The 17,699-nt window shown below is 47.9% G+C and overlaps 3 protein-coding genes across 3 annotated transcripts; 2 read left to right on the top strand and 1 right to left on the bottom strand.

The window, feature by feature from the left end:
* The first annotated feature begins 56 nt into the window (after positions 1–56).
* Positions 57–6,208, top strand: fen1 (flap structure-specific endonuclease 1). The gene is made up of 12 exons (XM_047024449.1): positions 57–147; positions 299–404; positions 632–734; positions 876–978; positions 1,162–1,225; positions 1,844–1,953; positions 2,683–2,819; positions 4,178–4,244; positions 4,393–4,524; positions 4,759–4,910; positions 5,344–5,458; positions 5,560–6,208. The coding sequence occupies exons 2-12, from the start codon at positions 323–325 to the stop codon at positions 5,635–5,637; spliced, it is 1,143 nt and encodes a 380-aa protein (XP_046880405.1). The 5' UTR covers positions 57–147; positions 299–322; the 3' UTR covers positions 5,638–6,208.
* Positions 6,209–6,602: 394 nt separating this feature from the next.
* On the top strand, positions 6,603–10,280 carry si:dkeyp-28d2.4 (sialic acid-binding Ig-like lectin 13). Its single transcript, XM_047024445.1, has 8 exons — positions 6,603–6,701; positions 6,878–6,917; positions 7,142–7,516; positions 7,898–8,206; positions 8,447–8,707; positions 8,982–9,060; positions 9,132–9,195; positions 9,502–10,280. Exons 2-8 carry the CDS (start codon positions 6,890–6,892, stop codon positions 9,787–9,789), a joined length of 1,404 nt encoding a protein of 467 aa, XP_046880401.1. The 5' UTR covers positions 6,603–6,701; positions 6,878–6,889; the 3' UTR covers positions 9,790–10,280.
* Positions 10,281–10,293: 13 nt separating this feature from the next.
* Positions 10,294–17,478, bottom strand: pck2 (phosphoenolpyruvate carboxykinase 2 (mitochondrial)). Its single transcript, XM_047024440.1, has 10 exons — positions 16,783–17,478; positions 14,485–14,697; positions 14,039–14,223; positions 13,599–13,805; positions 13,284–13,471; positions 13,041–13,203; positions 12,652–12,867; positions 12,318–12,455; positions 11,427–11,522; positions 10,294–11,339 (listed from the first exon to the last, which is right to left on the bottom strand). The coding sequence occupies exons 1-10, from the start codon at positions 16,812–16,814 to the stop codon at positions 10,870–10,872; spliced, it is 1,908 nt and encodes a 635-aa protein (XP_046880396.1). The 5' UTR covers positions 16,815–17,478; the 3' UTR covers positions 10,294–10,869.
* Positions 17,479–17,699: the final 221 nt, after the last annotated feature.

Raw genomic sequence — 17,699 nt, 5'->3', positions numbered from 1 at the left:
TCAAAGACACAGACATGTACATCAACACTGCATCATCGATAACCCTGCTTCCAATAGCGTAATGCGCTCAAGCTCTTCTTGTAATGTCTAGATGTAATTTTCGCGCGAAATAGACATCATTCTCTGCGCCACGGTTGCAGAACAAGGGTAAGTCCGGTGTAAACAAGGGCCTTTTTCCATTATATGAAATGTCTCATTCTGTCTTTGTCAAAAATTACGGTAGTGTGTATTTAAAACGTCCCGCTGCAGATTTGAGGTAATCCGGCATGAACGGACTCATTGTTTTGCATCTTTTTAGTTTGGTGTCTGAAACTCCACCGCCATGGGAATTCACGGACTTGCGAAGTTGATAGCCGACCAGGCACCAGGTGCCATCAAAGAACAAGAAATGAAGAACTTCTTTGGTAAACAGCCCCATTTCTAAGCAGCATTGTTAGAAGCTACATTATATCCATTGCTATGAGCTGAACGTCTCCCTTACGTACACTTTGGCCAGTTAGCCAGCCAGCTAGCAGACCAGCTCTCAACTCCAAAGCACGACACAACATACTGGCTACAACGCAGGTTGTTTAGCTAGGTGGCGAAGGAATTGTGACTAACGTGGGTTTGCATGTATTATGTTTTAACACAGGGCGAAAGATCGCCATTGACGCTTCCATGTGCATCTATCAGTTCCTCATCGCTGTCAGACAGGATGGTAATGTTCTGCAGAATGAGGACGGAGAGACAACCAGGTAACCATCTCATGATTACTCGTCTCCACATCAATTACAGTATACACTTCCTTTATGGGGGGCATATACTTTTTATTATTTTTATCCTTGATCACTAACTAGTGTCTGGCCTGTTCTATCTCTCTTCCTGTGTATCTGCAGCCACTTGATGGGCATGTTTTACCGGACCATCCGCATGCTGGAGAATGGTATTAAACCGGTGTACGTGTTTGACGGCAAGCCTCCGCAGCTCAAGTCAGGAGAGGTGTGTTCTCGGGTTATACTAGTACCTGGCTTGTACCTTCAGTTCCTTATGTTACAAACACCTATAGGTCTGCGTAAGCGTCTCAAGCTTGTTCATTTATTTATATATATAAATATACATACACATAAATATACATACATATAAATATACATACATATGCATGTGTGTGTGTGTGTGTGACAGCTGGAGAAGAGAGGGGAGAGGAGAGCCGAGGCTGAGAAGCTGCTCGCCCAGGCTCAGGAAGCAGGTGAGAGAACCCTTTACAGCTGACGGAAGCTTCTCCTCATACAGACATGACCTTTCACCTCATACAGACATGACCTTTCATAAACAGACATGACCTTTCAGAAAAGCGTGTAAATTCATTCATTTAATTCAGTCAGCTCAGGGGGGGCAGGGACATTCTTACAGGGGCCCTGGCCCCTGTAGCCCCCGTGGAGAACCGCCCCTGTGTTGACACCAGGGCTGGCAAATACATGTTCCCCCTCACTGTCCCAGTACCGTCTCAAAGTGCAAAATGAACCGTCCCAAACTAAACTTGACCTGTCACAAAATGTAAATTCTTGTGTTTTTGCATTCCATCATGGGTCTAGGTTATTTGTAACACTATTTAAGTAATCCATACAGTCGCGGGGCTCAAATCAATGTCTGAATCCACACAATAGAATACACAATGTTCTTGCTTGTTTCATGTTGGGGCTGACACAATGCTTGGTGTGGCTGTAGTAAAAGTTTCTAAAGGTTGGAAAAATGTTTTTTGAAAAAAAGCTTTGAAAGGTTGAAAATATATTTACGATTTATTTTTCATTGTCCCTGGGACACGATCATTTGGAGCCCTGGTTGACATGCTTGTTCTGACCACTAGGGGAGCAGGAGAACATAGACAAGTTCAGCAAGCGTCTGGTGAAAGTCACCAGGCAACACAACGACGAGTGTAAGAAGCTCCTTACACTCATGGGGGTTCCGTACGTAGAGGTAGGAGTCCAGATGCCTCTCCCCTCTCTACCCACAGCCTCTCCCCTCTCTACCCACAGCCTCTCCCCTCTCTACCCACAGCCTCTCCCCTCTCTACCCCCAGCCTCTCCCCTCTCTACCCCCAGCCTCTCCCCTCTCTACCCACAGCCTCTCCCCTCTCTACCCACAGCCTCTCCCCTCTCTACCCACAGCCTCTCCCCTCTCTACCCACAGCCTCTCCCCTCTCTACCCACAGCCTCTCCCCTCTCTACCCACAGCCTCTCCCCTCTCTACCCACAGCCTCTCCCCTCTCTACCCACAGCCTCTCCCCTCTCTACAAACATATTCAGATATGTGAATGTGAAGATGATAGCTGTGCATACCTGAGGCAGGTGTGGCGTACCTGAGGCAGGTGTGGCGTACCTGAGGCAGGTGTGGCGTACCTGAGGCAGGTGTGGCATACCTGAGGCAGGTGTGGCGTACCTGAGGCAGGTGTGGCGTGCCTGAGGCAGGTGTGGCGTACCTGAGGCAGGTGTGGCGTACCTGAGGCAGGTGTGGCGTACCTGAGGCAGGTGTGGCGTACCTGAGGCAGGTGTGGCATACCTGAGGCAGGTGTGGCGTACCTGAGGCAGGTGTGGCGTGCCTGAGGCAGGTGTGGCGTGCCTGAGGCAGGTGTGGCGTGCCTGAGGCAGGTGTGGCGTGCCTGAGGCAGGTGTGGCGTACCTGAGGCAGGTGTGGTGTTCCCTCCAGGCCCCATGTGAAGCAGAGGCCAGCTGTGCCGCTCTGGTGAAAGCAGGGAAGGTGTTCGCCACGGCGACGGAGGACATGGACGGGCTGACGTTTGGGACGGGCGTCCTGCTCAGACACCTCACCGCCAGCGAAGCCAAGTAGCTCCTCCCCCATACTCACACCTTTAGCTCCTCCCCCATACTCACCCCTGTAGCTCCTGCCCCATACTCACACCTGTAGCTCCTCCCCAATACTCACACCGTTAGCTCCTCCCCCCACACTCCCGACATGTAATGTACTCATATGTGATGTACTCAAATGTAGGGCTGCCGCGATTCGTCGACATCAACGACGTCGACGCTGAAAATGCGTCGACATCAATATTTTAAATCGATGCATCTTTTTAAAATTGTTGTTAATTATAAGAAAATACAAAAAACGCTTCAATTCATTATAACAAATGTTATTCAATATCACAACGTAATTGGTGCTTGCATGACGTCAGTCGTTGTTGGCTCAAGTTATTGGTCGGCTCCAGTCAACGCTCAAATATCATGGCAGCTGCAGCAGAGTCCGACTGGGCTCCGAAACCCGAGTCCCCAAATACCAGAGGCTTCAAAAGTATGGGAATACTTCGACTTAACACTTCGACTTAACGCCATCACCAAACATAAGGTGGTTTGTACATTGTGCAAAGTTGCAATGGCATACCACAGCAGCACTTGCGCTTTGCACGAGCACCTGAAAAGAAAACATACAGGCGCTATACTGGACTGCCAGAAAAGGCAAAACCACCGTTGTATGGTGTTGTGTATTCATGTTTATTAGGGAGAGCCTTTTTAATATATGTTGTCATTGTAGCTGCTAAATACATGCATTATTAAAGCTATAAAGTCGTCTGCCTGCTACCTTAGAGTTTCCATTGAATAAATGTTTAGGTAGGTTAGAATCTGGGTTTATTCTACGTTGGTTGATAGGATGGCTCTCTAGGTTAGCTCTTGCTCTTTAGCTAACTTGTTAACCGTAACCATGACGCGTTGCTTGGACAATGGAGGCGTATGAAGTGATTTAAAGACGTTAGCCCAACTCCGGCTCTAGTGTGTGGTAAATGTAGACTACCTGGTTCTTAGATAATTGGCGAGTATCGCTATTGAATCATTACCGAACTGGTATAAGCACCAGCCCAGAACCAGCACCTTGGAATTTTTAGTTTAAAAGGGGTGTGTGTTCAGGTTTGTTGGGACATGTTATGTACCTTATCTAAATATTTTAATTAACGTTGGAGTTGATAGTTTAAACCTACAGTTTTGCACTTTAATTTGTAAGCCTTTTTTTTTAAGGAAAATTAATCGTTTAGATTAATCGACTAATTGATAAAATAGTCTACAGATTAATCGATAGAAAAATAGTCGTTAGTGGCAGCCTTACTCAAATGTAATGTAAAGGTATCAAGTAGATGTATCCTATTTTTGGTTGTTTGAGCTCACTGAAGATTTAGTGTTTTTGTCTTTGACAGAAAGTTGCCTATCCAGGAGTTCCATTTCAGTCGTATTCTGCAGGACATCGGTCTGACTCACGAACAGGTACCTCAGCATTACCCCCCCCCCCCCCACACACCACACCACCTCCCCCCCACACCACACCTCCTCCCCCCCACACCACACCTCCTCCCCAGTCCAGGGCCCTGGGCCCTGTTGGTACCATGTTATCTGACCCTCCCCTCCATCTCAGTTCATAGATCTGTGCATCCTGCTGGGCTGTGACTACTGCGGCACCATCAAGGGCATCGGGCCCAAGAGGGCCATGGACCTCATCAGGCAGCACGGCTCCATCGAGGAGATCCTCGACAACATCGACCTATCAGTGAGCTCCCACACACACACCGCTCCTCACTCATTGGTCCACAGAGGGATCCTCACAGCGCTCCCCTCGTCTAGCGGGATAAACCTTTGAGACCAACAATGCAGTGTACTGCATAGGCTGGGTCACATGCTGTTGATAGTGATGAAGCTGACAGATGACCTGGGAGAGAATTTGCTCCTTTAAGAACTCTGACCTGTGAACTCAGACCTGTGACTGTTGTCTCCTCTGGTGTAGAAGCACCCTGTACCGGAAGACTGGCTGTACAAGGAGGCACGCGGTCTGTTCCTCACCCCAGACGTGGTGGACTGCTCCTGTCTGGAGCTGAAGTGGAGTGAGCCGGATGAGGACGGACTTGTCCAGTTCATGTGTGCAGAGAAACAGTTCAGGTGTGCAGAGAAACAGTTCAGGTGTGCAGAGAAACAGTTCAGGTGTGCAGAGAAACAGTTCAGGTGTGCAGAGAAACTGTTCAGGTGTGCAGAGAAACAGTTCAGGTGTGCAGAGAAACTGTTCAGGTGTGCAGAGAAACTGTTCAGGTGTGCAGAGAAACAGTTCAGGTGTGAACCCTCCCTCTCTACTCACCCTGCTGTGGTGCTGGACCTGTTTGTCTTGTGTAACTACCCTTGCTTGAACCACTAAACTCTTCACAAGTATAGTGAGACAAGAAAATGGACCTTGTCAAGGAGACTTCAAATCCTTTTTTAGGGGTAGAAACTGAATTACCTAAAAAGTTAGTTGTTAGACAGAACACAATTTTGAATGGAAGTAAGTGGTCGGACCCCACTAGGATAGAAAAACAAACGTGTGTGTGTGTGTTGACAGTGAGGACCGCATGCGTAACGGCTGTAAGAAGATCCTGAAAAGCCGCCAGGGCAGCACTCAAGGCCGGCTGGACTCCTTCTTCTCCGTCACGGGATCTCTGTCGTCCAAACGCAAGGTAGTGACAACCGGACGCCATCTTGGCTCCTGGTGGGCTGTGTGGAGTTGCAACAGTTTTGTATCTGGGTTGGTCATCTCCTCCTCTTCCCCTCTGCTCAGGAGCCTGAGATGAAGGGATCCACAAAGAAGAAGCTGAAGACTGGAGCCACGGCCGGAAAGTTTAAGAAGGGTAAATAAGAGAAGACAAAGCAAGACGTTGTCAGCAGGGCTTCCTGTGGAGGAAGGAAGTGGAACAGCTCTAAAAAAGCCCTGTGAAACAACACTTTTTCATGTTGAAAAAAAATGCATTTGAATTTGAGTTTTTTATGAAGAAATGTGAAGTAAATGTTTTAGGAAATGTTTTTTTCTTAGAATAAAAGTTGTAATGCCTTCTGGGAGAACTTGTTTGAATCATTGTAGTTTTTTTTCTGGTACAATTTTAGTTGGTAGCCACTAACCAAAACTTGAATGTTGTGACTTACTGTACTGGCAGCTTATGCAATGCGCTAGAGCAATGGTGATATGCAGTGACAGCATTAATACTGTGACATGTGAAATATCTTAACCCGATTTACATAATGTTACCCATGATCTGTTGCTAACTGCTAACAGCTCTAGTCCAAAATGTATCTTGCATCTATAGTGGTTCATTGACTAATTTAGCAGTTTCTGTTGTCGGAAGTTACATTAGGACCTGTACTGTAAGATGCCGCTCCGCTCAATCTCCCACGGTATATCTCCCCTCACACTATCACACTGTAGAAGTTGATTAAATAAAATAAATAATAAACGACATAAAAAATTGCATTACACCAATGATTGTAATACATTAAATTACATCAAAGAGACACTTATCACATTTTATTTTACAAGTTAAAGAAACGTTCTTGATCAAGTTCTTTTTACTATGTATTTTGGGTTCACAGTATAAATTAAAATCAAGTACAGATACCTCACTTTAGTTAATGATAAAGATAAAAATATATTACCTTTTACATTAAGAATAATGTTTCTCTACGGAGTTCAACTTAATCTTTAATATTATTTTGATTGAACAATTTTGTTTATGAAGAACATTGTATTAGCTAAACACCTTAATATATATAGGTTTGAGTCCCACTCAATCAGATGTCTTATTTAGCTAACTACACCAGAGGGAAAAGGGAAGTTGGTTGTTCATAACTCCGTTTACACAGAAGTTGCTATATTTAGATGTTGTCAAAGCTTCCATCAGCATATCTTCCCGTCAGCGTCGCATTGAGGCAAGCATTTAACATTTGTCTTTTATTAAAATTGTATAATCTTTTCTAATGAGAAACCGTATGGGCTCTTAAAAGTTCATTCTAATCCAGCGTGTATTTTAACAGCCATATACGGTGCTGTCTACAAGTGGGTGATTGTTACTCATTATAAAATGTGTTTTTGTATGGAACATCAGATTTGGAATAGGATGTTTCTCATCGTTCTTTTCCTGTCAGGTGAGTTTAAATGCCAACAAACTCAAAAGTATACATTGGTTTTAAAACCTATTAATTGTAGTAGTAGTATTTGTTATAATAATTATGTAAAGAAATATGCTGATACTCAGCATTGTGTTCACATTTTAATATGTTACTTGTAAAGAACACTTGAACGATAAAACAACTTTCTGTTGATTAACGGCTGTGGTTTGAGGTTGATCATGCGCGCGTCCCTGTTGCAGGTGCTGCGGCTAGACGTGATGTCACTGCTACGATGCCAAGCAGCATCACAGCACTGTCAGGCTCCTGCGTGCTAATCCCATGTCTCTTTAGTCCCACTACCACTACTGTACCAATCTTTACATCCAACTCAAAAGGAGTTTGGATAATCAACGATCCACTATTTGCCAATAATCCACGGAATGTCATCTACAATAGCAGTAACCCGGAGAATATCTACTCAATGAAGATAATTGGAAACCTCACAGAGAGAAACTGCACCTCATTGCTGAACAATGTAACAATGCTAAATGATGCACAGTCCTACTACTTCAGAATAGAGGACCCATCATTCAGAGCAACAGACACAGCCAATGCTTGTAAAATAAATGTTCACGGTAAAAGAATGTTGAACAGACTTTCTTCACAGTTTTGTATCGTTTGCATGAAAGACGGAAAACAGCTGGCATCCTTTTAGTAGCCTATAGACTTGTGTCACAAAACTGTTAAATATTTAACAATTGACGGCACCCTTTTATATTCTCTACAATGTAACTACTTAATAGCTTTAATGCGTAGATTAGGCCTACAACATTATCTGGATCCTCAATAACAACTCACACCATTGTCTGAATATGATATGATACATGTTGATATTCCTGGGCTTTAAGTGACTGAAGGTCTGGTAGATGGTAGATGGCAGATGGCAGATGGCAGATGGTAGATGGCAGATGGTAGATGGTAGATGGTAGATGGCATAACTTTGTAATGTTCTTCAGCTGTGCCTCCCAGACCGACCATCACCGACCCAGGGAGTCTGAAGGAGGGCGTCTCTGTCTCTGTCTCCTGCTCTGCTGTGGCACCCTGCCCCACACACCCCACTGAGCTGAAATGGACTGGCCCAAAGGGGACAGCTACAGTCAAAACACTTCAGGAGAATTCAGACCGAACCAAGTCAGCCCAGCTCACGGTGAACTTCACTACCGCTGCCCGTCACCATGGGACGAACATCACCTGTACAGCTATATATCCAACTGAGAGTCAGAAGGCCTACGCATCAGAAGTAACTGTGACTCTCAATGTTTCATGTAAGTTATATATTTGTCTGTCCGTCCGTCCGTCCATCCATCCTCCTATTTTATATTTACACGAGAGCATCCACGTTCCAAGAATAGTTATTTCGTAACGTGTACTGCTGTAACATTATTGTTTGTTTTGGTATGAGTGATAAAACATGATGCATCAGTAGCATGTTGTTCAAACATTCTCCGTCTACTTGAATGAGCAGATACTGGATCATTATTCATGTCTTATGAATCCCCTCTCAGTTTCTCCACAAAATACCTCCGCTTCCATCCACCCAACTGATCCGGTGTCAGTTGGTAGCAACGTGACTCTGACCTGCACCAGCAGTGCTAACCCTCCGGTCAGTACCTTCAGCTGGGTCAGGATCAGCGGAAACACGTCAGTTGGTATTGGAGACACCCTCACCATCAATGTGACCGAAGCTGAGAAAGGAAGCTACACCTGCGTGGCCAGAAACCGCCTTGGCCAGCAGAGTTCACCTGAGGTTCAGCTGGTGATTAGAGGTGGCCCTTATATGCATCAATAGAAGTCAGCCGCACTGTTGTACCGAAATCGGTGACCTATCGAAAACTGACATCGGGTCACTGTTCAAATGGCTTGCCATATTGTTCGGCGAATGTTCGAACCCTTACATCTAACATTTGCTGAACAGTATGGCAAGCCATTAGAACAGCGGTCCCTGGACAGTTTTCGACCGATTTTTGCACAACACGTGTTGTGTAAACGGTAACAGCATTTACAACTTCATATATTCACGTTCTGTTTGTTTGTTTATAGAGCAACCGACAAACATGTTGTACTATGCGATCACAGGAGGGTCTGCAGCCATGTTCTTCCTCGTTCTGCTGGCTGTCTGGTGAGGAAAGACCCTGGAGATCTTCATGTAGACAAATTGATGCTCTTAAATTAAAAATAAATGTATTTTAGGAGGAGAAAATCCAGCGGTTCTGTCGACAGGGGAGCAAAGATGACAGCCAGCACGTCAGAGCAGGTGAGCACGCTTTCTCTTATACATATCATAATAGTCAATACAACAATATATTTTATTGTAGTAAGTTGAACAAAAACAAGGAAGTGGTGAAAATAGAATTTTGTAGATTACGAAATTGTGTGTTGTTTGGTACAGAACTGTAACATGCTTCCTCAGTGTGTGTATGTGTGTGTGTGTTAAGGCTTATAGGGAACCTGTGAAGTTTTTGGTAAATTCCACTAACATGGTCCCTCAGTGTGCTGTGAGCCATGTTAAGCATCTCGTTTAACTGCGGTGGTTTATCCTCGTCTGTGGCCTGTGTGGCAGACCCTGCCTGTTGGGAGTGAAGAGACAGATGCCACCAGCCATGCCACCAGCCATGCCACCAGCCATGCCACCAGCCATGCCACCAGGGTGCCTGTGGAAGCAGAGGAACCTCCAATCCAGTCTGAGGAGATCCAGTATGGTGAAATAGACTTCTCCAAACTGCAGCACAGAGCCAACAGGAATTTGGAGAAGTGCTCAGAAAAGACAGAGTACTCTGAGGTGAGGAAGGGAGGGGGGCAGCTGCCTGCACAGGACCCTGAAGACCTCAACGCTCAAGTCAACAAATAAGCATTTGCCATGTCTCCTCTTAAGTCAATTATTTTCTTAATTAGGCCAACATAAACCTTTTCTTTAACATCTCATCCTTGGGGATGTTTAAATATAAGTATTTTGACTTGTTCTTTTGAGTTGAATTGGGTTCTAGTCCGTCAGTGTCTGAAGTGCTCCTCGCAATCAGATTTTTGTTTTGTTTTGAATTAAACTAGTATAATTTTAGGAAACAATATCAATGTCAGTCTCCTTTTACACTAGCATGTTGGGTATTTTAGTAACTTGAAGCCTTTCCAACAAACCTTCCTTTTGATGTACTAGTGATGCACTGATGTCCATCTAGTGGTCAACACTGATTTTACATTTAGCCTCCAGAAAAGTCAGCAATGTTTAGTTTATGTATTATGTACTTTACATAGCTATGTTAACAGTAGACACAGGAGGTTTTGTAGAACACTGGAGATTAATTTAAAGTTATTTATTCATTGCACTCAAACACTTTCACGTTCATTTTTCAAATCTCTTGCTTTTATTGGTCCAAAATGTGACATATGGTGTAAACATTCATGCTTTTTAATTCAGAATAATATAAAAGTGGCAACCTTGCAAATCATCCTGTTTCCCGAAGGCATTCCTTTACAATGTTTCCCTGAGCTAATAGGATACGTTTATTCTTGAACATAAAGCCAGCATTAGCATTCAGGAGAAATGACCTGAATACAGTAAAGTGTTCATGCCTTCTTCTACCAAACAAACTTCATCAGGTCAGACGTGATTCTTTGGGGTGCAGCTGGTAAACATCCAAGCGTTCAGCTTGGTTGCAGAATGTCAGTAAGGCACTACGACTCGTCACTGTTCCCCCACAGCCACGACGCCCTTCCTCATCTCACACCCCAGTGACCCGGAAGCATCAGGCAGTGAGAAACCCTTCAGATCATTCTACCTCCTCTACATCTCCAACCTTTAGTTTACATCTCCATGTATCCTCCCAAGACTGCCCTGAGTTTACCCCCCCCACCCACCCATCCCCTCATGTTAGCATCACTGTAGTGTAACGTCCATCATTTCGCTTGTTACCTCTTCATCCTTCCTTCCTGGTCAGTTCCTCACCCTCTTCTCCAGCGCGTCCAGCTCCGCCCCCACCTGCTGGGGCAGGTCCGCCCCCACCTGCTGGCTGAAATACGCCCTCAGCTCCTGGGTCTCCTTCTCCCAGAATGCCTTGGGCAGGTCGAAGAGGGCGGCCATATCCACGTCCCCAGCCAGGCCCTGGACGTTGATGGAGCCGTCCTGGGGCAGCCAGCCCACCATGCTCCTCCGGGCTGCCTCGTCCTCCCGCTCGCGCCCGCAGCGCCTGAAGATCCACTCCAGCACGCGGGCGTTCTCCCCAAAGCCGGGCCAGAGGAAGGATCCGGACGCCGGGTCTTTCCTGAACCAGTTGACGTGGAAGATCTTGGGCAGCTGGGTGGGCCCCCGACGCGTCTCCATGCTCAGCCAGTGGGCCAGGTAGTCTCCAAAGTTGTAGCCGAAGAACGGCCGCATGGCGAAGGGGTCGTGCATGATGGCCTTCCCTGGTATCGAACAAACAAATGTTTATTTTCCTTGAAAAGCATTTTGCATCATTTTATAAGATCAGATGCATGTGAAAGAGTCAGTACCTTTGTGTTCAGCTGCTGCTGTGGACTCAGATCTCATGGCTGCTCCCACAAACACCCCGTGGCGCCAGTTGAAGGCCTCGTACACCAGAGGGACTCCTGGGACAGCAGAACAGGGGTCAGAGGTCAGGCATTAACAGGGGTCGGGCCAGGGGGGCCACAGTGACATTGTTGCCGATCCTATTAGCTATCCTAACATGTAACAATAGAAGAAGACCTTCAGTGTTTCCCCTAGGACTTTTTGGCCAACATTTGGCCTCCGATTCACTTTCAACGGACGTCACGTGGAAGGCCTGGCAGTGTGAGTTACCTGGCACCGTGAAAAGGTAACCTAGCAGGAGAAGCCAACCCTATTCCATGCATTTATTAGGGCATTTGTGGACGAGTAGAGTCAAGTGTGTTTCCAGTCAAAACTAAACTAGCTAGCATAACACAGCTAGCACAGTTTATGCAACACCACACGGGGCCACTCACAAGCAAATTCAGTCGCTGCCAGTGTACTCATCGACACAGAGGATCCAGTGTCCTCATCAACACAGTGGATCCAGTGTCCTCATCAACACAGAGGATCCAGTGTCCTCATCAACACAGAGGATCCAGTGTCCTCATCGACACAGGGGATCCAGTGTCCTCATCGACACAGAGGATCCAGTATCCTCATCGACACAGAGGATCCAGTGTCCTCATCGACACAGAGGATCCAGTGTCCTCATCGACACAGAGGATCCAGTGTCCTCATCGACACAGAGGATCCAGTGTACTCAGGCAAGGAGGTGTAAATAACAAGGGCAACGCCACGGTGAAAACAGCGCTCTCTTTTTGGGGGGGAATATAAAGCATCATTTTATATATTTGGTCATTTTTAGGGGAGCGGAAGAGGAGAGTCATCCTCACCCTCTGGTCTCCTGCCTCCGAAGATGATAGCATCAATGGGCACCCCCTCCTCGCTCTCCCACTGGGGGTCGATGATGGGGCACTGGGCGGCCGGGGTGCAGAACCTGGAGTTGGGGTGGGCACAAAGGGTGGAGTCACCTGGGAGAGGAGGAGCAGGAGGGGAGGAGTGATGAGACAGAACACACCACACCTGAACGCCGTGATATAAACACTGCTATTCTAGCAGCAGTGCAAGGTTGCGGGCAATTAAACTGCACAGAAATACTCCAACAGAACTAATAACGTCACATGTCCCCTGCCACCAAGTGGCGTTGTTTCTCCCCTCGTAGCTCACCGGGCGTCCAGGATTTGCCGTGCCAGTCCATCAGCGACACGCCCTCTGCTGGGGTCTCTAGACCCTCCCACCACACCCCCCCGTCGCTGGTCTCGCCCACGTTGGTGAACACGGTGTTCTTGGCGATGGTTGCCATGGCGTGGGGGTTGGTCTTCATGGAGGTTCCGGGCGCCACGCCAAAGAAGCCATTTTCTGGGTTTATGGCCCTCAGCTTCCCTGCAGAGCAGTGACACGCATAACCACTGGTGTCCAACTGCTGACTCTCGCAGGACAAACTGCAAGGCCCCAGGTACTAATACCCAGTCTGAAACAGACTGGGTACTCACTTTTTGTGAGTGAGAGTTACTTTTGGCGCATATTTGTGTGTGTGTGAATAAGAGTCTCCATACCCTGGCTGTCGAACTTCATCCAGGCAATGTCGTCGCCCACACACTCCACCTTCCACCCCGGCATGGCAGGCTTCATCATGGCCAGGTTGGTCTTTCCACAGGCACTGGGGAACGCTGCCGCCACGTAGCGCTTCTCCCCCTGGGGGCTGGTGATGCCCAGGATCTGGAGGAGGGAGAAGCAGGAAGGTCAAGAAACAGAGAGTGCTCATCTCCAAGTCACAGTCTGCCCCCCGTCACACCCACCAGCATGTGCTCGGCCAGCCAGCCCTCGTCCTTGGCAATGCGGGAGGCGATGCGCAGGGCGAAGCACTTCTTCCCCAGCAAGGAGTTTCCCCCGTAGCCGCTGCCGAAGGACAGGATCTGCCGGCTGTCTGGCAGGTGGGAGATGAGCACTTTCTCTGGGTTACACGGCCAGGAGCTCACCAGGGGGGCTGGGGGGAGAGGTTGGTGAACGCCCAGGTCAGGGAGCCATACAGGATCCTCCCAGGACCACACACACACACACACACACCACACCAATAGCTGATGATACCCCACCCAGAAAGAGGTGAGCAGTACCTTTCAGAGGCAGGGGTTGCCCCAGAGAGTGCTGGCAGCGTACAAACTCCGCCCCCTCCGCCAGCTTCTCCATGACGGGCGTGCCCATGCGGGTCATGATGCCCATGCTGGCCACCACGTAGGGGGAGTCAGTCACCTGCACGCCCATCTTGGACAGAGACGAGCCGACAGGACCCATGCTGAACGGGATGACGTACATCGTACGCCCTGGCGGAGGACACAAGCAGAGACACACAGAACTGTTACTTAGCACCTGCTGTCTAAGTGAATCCAGAACTACAGGGCATCTCTCCCATGGAAGAGCAGTGGTGTCAAACCAGACCCTCTCCCGAGCCCGTCACCCCAGGGCTTTTAGGGTAGGGGAGGTATGGAGAAACGTTGGGCCACATACTTCCGTCAGAAACGGACAGAGGCAGAGAGAGACAGAGATCCAGCCTTACCAGCCATGCAGCCAGGGAAGCGTTCCTGCCGGGCCTTCTGGAAGTCCTCCTCGCTCAGCCAGCTGCCCAGCTGGCTCTTGGCTCCGGGGCTGGGGATGGGCACCGTGTCCCACTGACGCTGGGTCACGATCACCGTCTTACTCTCCACCCTCGCCACGTCCTTGGGATCGGTCCTTGCCAGCCAGCTGGGCAGGGGTGAAAGGTCAAACAAGTCAATCTAATCTTTACAACCTGGATGTCTTGCTGGGCAGGGCAGGGCGTGGCTCTGGGGGCAGGGCGTGGCTCTGGGGGCAGGGCGTGGCTCTGGGGGCAGGGCGTGGCTCTGGGGGCAGGGCGTGGCTCTGGGGGCAGGGCGTGGCTCTGGGGGCAGGGCGTGGCTCTGGGGGCAGGGCGTGGCTCTGGGGGCAGGGCGTGGCTCTGGGGGCAGGGCGTGGCGCAGTCCTCACCAGTTGTGGTACTTGGGCAGCCTCTTCACCATGCCGTCCTTCTCCAGCCCGGCCAGGACGCCGGACGCCTCCTCGGCCGTGCCCGTCACCACATGCACGCGGGCGGGCTGGCACTCGGCCACCGCCCCCTTTACAAAGTCAGCCACGGCGGAGGGCAGGGAGGGCACTGAGGCCAGGGAGCGGACCCCCATCCCCGCCCCCACACAGCCTCGCCTGGGGAACACAAAGGAGGTTAGGGTGACGACACTCAAGGTGATAAAAACTGGATTTTTACACAGATACATGTGATCTGCCTCTGTGTGGTGGCACCCCATCCCTGCTGTCCTCCAGTTTGGGTTCATGTTTTTAGATTTGGACCCCCATGACATGCAGTTTAAGGGGAACTTTTATCAGCTCCCTCATTCATTCATGGTGACAGAGGGCCCCTTCTTGGTGAAACACCAGGATCACCTCCAAGCCGTCTCTGGTGTCGAGCCAGGAAGATGGCGGGTCAGACAGCTGTTAAACAGAGAGAAACCTCTCTCTGGAAACACCAGACAGGATGAGCTGACAGTCCTTACTCTCCAGTCCACCCAACTTGGATTGATTCGATTTTCAATTTTTTTTCTACAAATTCAATTTGGACTCCACGGGATCTGCTGTATAATCTGACTCACATTTTTAACTGGTGGTTTTGGGTCCACTGGCTAATTTGAATCACACATTTCTACTTCAGTTGAGAGTCTCTCTGACAGAGGGCACATGCAGTCCAAACTAGCAGCACAGAGTCATTAAAGTTCTCACACACACACACCCACACTCTCTCTCTCTCTCTTTCTCTCTCTCCCCCTCTCTCTTAAGGATAGGGTCTAGAGGGCAGAGGCCAACAAGCACATGCAGAGAAGATAACTACGTGCTGATAAAGCAGGCATCATGCCAACATGCCAACATGCCATCATGCCAACAGCACCAGAGCTCAGACATGAGGCCACTGACCACTGCTTCACACACAGAGAAAGAAAGACCTTTGTTCAAGACACTTTAAGGAGGTTAAAATCTGAATTTGGCATACATCCTTAAAGGAGCACCTTACTGAAGCCACCCTTAATGACCCACAAGCTGCTGCTTGTTAACTGCTATGTATTATCTGCAACAGGAGGCCTGCTGTACAGAGTGAGACTGGACATCAACGACAATTTGTTCTGAAGCTTCAAGACATGGCTGCCCGTTTGACCTTTAACCTCTCTTCCTCCCCTGGCAACCCCCCCATCCCCCCCCTGACAGACTCTGGTTGTGTGAGCAGCAGAGATTAAAGTCAAGCTGAGTCTAAACCCCTCCCTCCTCATGGATATCTTCTCTGTGTAACTAACTCACAGATTTGAGCATTTTCTCCCATTGGATCACTGACTGAAACAGATGAGCACAATGGAACAGAGATCACTCCCCTCCCACTCCCCTCCCCCCCCCCCCCCCCTCCTCCACCCTCTCCCCCCCTCTTCCACCCTCTGCCCCCCTCTTCCTCCCATGATACTAGTTGAGCTTTGCACGGTTCCATTTCCCAATCCAACACCCCTCCAGAAAAAGTCAACCAATCATCGGGAACCACAAGCAGTTCCACCCACACTCCCCCTACCAGTTATCGGATAACAGTTCCTGAGGTCTGTGCAGAACCCTGAGGGCACTACACGCACGTAACACAGGCATGCATCACGTTGGGTCGCCTGAATCCTGGTTTAAACATGCAGGGAGGACAGTTAATTCAGACAGAGTTGCGAACACCGCACACAAATGACGAGCTGTAAACACAACATGATGCAAGGCTGCTCACATTTAGCCTACTTTGTGCAACATGGTCAGATAGCCTGGGGGGGGGGAGGAATTCAGAGAATTGAATGCTACTAGGATATGATTCGGAATACATTTTTATGTCAACATGGCACTTATTGACGTAAAGAAAAAAAACAACTTATTAAACCTGTAGGGTGTGTTTAATGTGGTTGTTGTCATAATACTATAAGGATGTTTATCTAGGATACGAGCCAATTGCCATAATCTTGCGTAGATTGCAAAAACAATTTGTCGTCGTATTCAAAAGAGTCTGATTCGGTTGACATTTGTTTCCACTTATTGCAAATATTGTGCATGCATAATTGGCTACAACACAATCAATGGGTTGAAATGTTGCAACGCGACCAGTAGTCAAGTTAACTATAGAACACTATGTACCCCGTAGTTCCGGAGTACTATAAATAGTTATCCGGGTCAGAAAGCACATCTTATAGTGCACTCTAAATATGACTGAAATAAGAAAATACTCACCGTTTGAAAACTCCGAGAATGAGACACGACATCTTGTTGTAACACAAACTGTGGCAGTGAATTAAGTTTCACAAACTCCCAAAAGATCTAGTAGCAGAAAGTGGTCTTGTGTACTTCAGAACCAATCACATCTCATATCGGATCGGTCAGATAGCAGTGTGAATGCTGAGGTAGAGAGACCTAACGAGAGAACCTTGCCCTTAGTAACACGTGTACGTTCACAGGCGCAAACATGCACGCACACCTTGACACAGGTTAAATGTGTCGTAGCTCAATTATCTACTGATAAAACATACTTCGTGCAATGTAAGCAGATGTGCCTCTGGACGAAATGTATAATCTGAGACTCAAACGCAGTCTAAGTACGAAAACTACGATAACTTAAATTGATGTAATCTCGTTCAAGCATTGACAAAATCCGCGAGCGTTCATTTTAAATAATTTGCGTTCTTTTAAAACACGCGAGACACGGAAGACACGGAGTACTACTTCATACAACCAAGTTTCCTCATGATCCAGACACGGGCAAACTCGACCCGGCTGGATGATGCAAGTTCGAAGTTCCTGTATCAGCAGCTAAATACGCGGAACAGTGAGACAGTTTTTAAAGGGTTGCAATGAACGGGCTAGAGAAGCTGAGAAATTGGCAATGGACCTCGTCAGTTGAAAGCTCAGTACGAGTGTGTTGTGAAAAGCTGAGCAGAGTCAGCAAAATAAAAACGCAAAGTCATTGAAAAAATAGTACTGCGGAAGGATATAGGCAGTTTCAGTTGTCTACTCAGAACTGGCCTAATTGGACCAATTAGCTAGCAGGCAATATTGTTGATGCGTTGTAAAAAATATATATATAATTTTTGAAAATGCACAAAAAAAACGAATTGTCATGTGGGTCTGTTGTGGTTAACACGAGCCTGTCA

This window comes from Hypomesus transpacificus, chromosome 8 (assembly GCF_021917145.1).
Source record: "Hypomesus transpacificus isolate Combined female chromosome 8, fHypTra1, whole genome shotgun sequence".
NCBI classification, from domain to species: Eukaryota; Metazoa; Chordata; class Actinopteri; order Osmeriformes; family Osmeridae; genus Hypomesus; species Hypomesus transpacificus.
The sequence above is the reverse complement of the archived record's forward strand: the minus strand, read 5'-3'. Positions and strand labels throughout refer to the sequence as shown.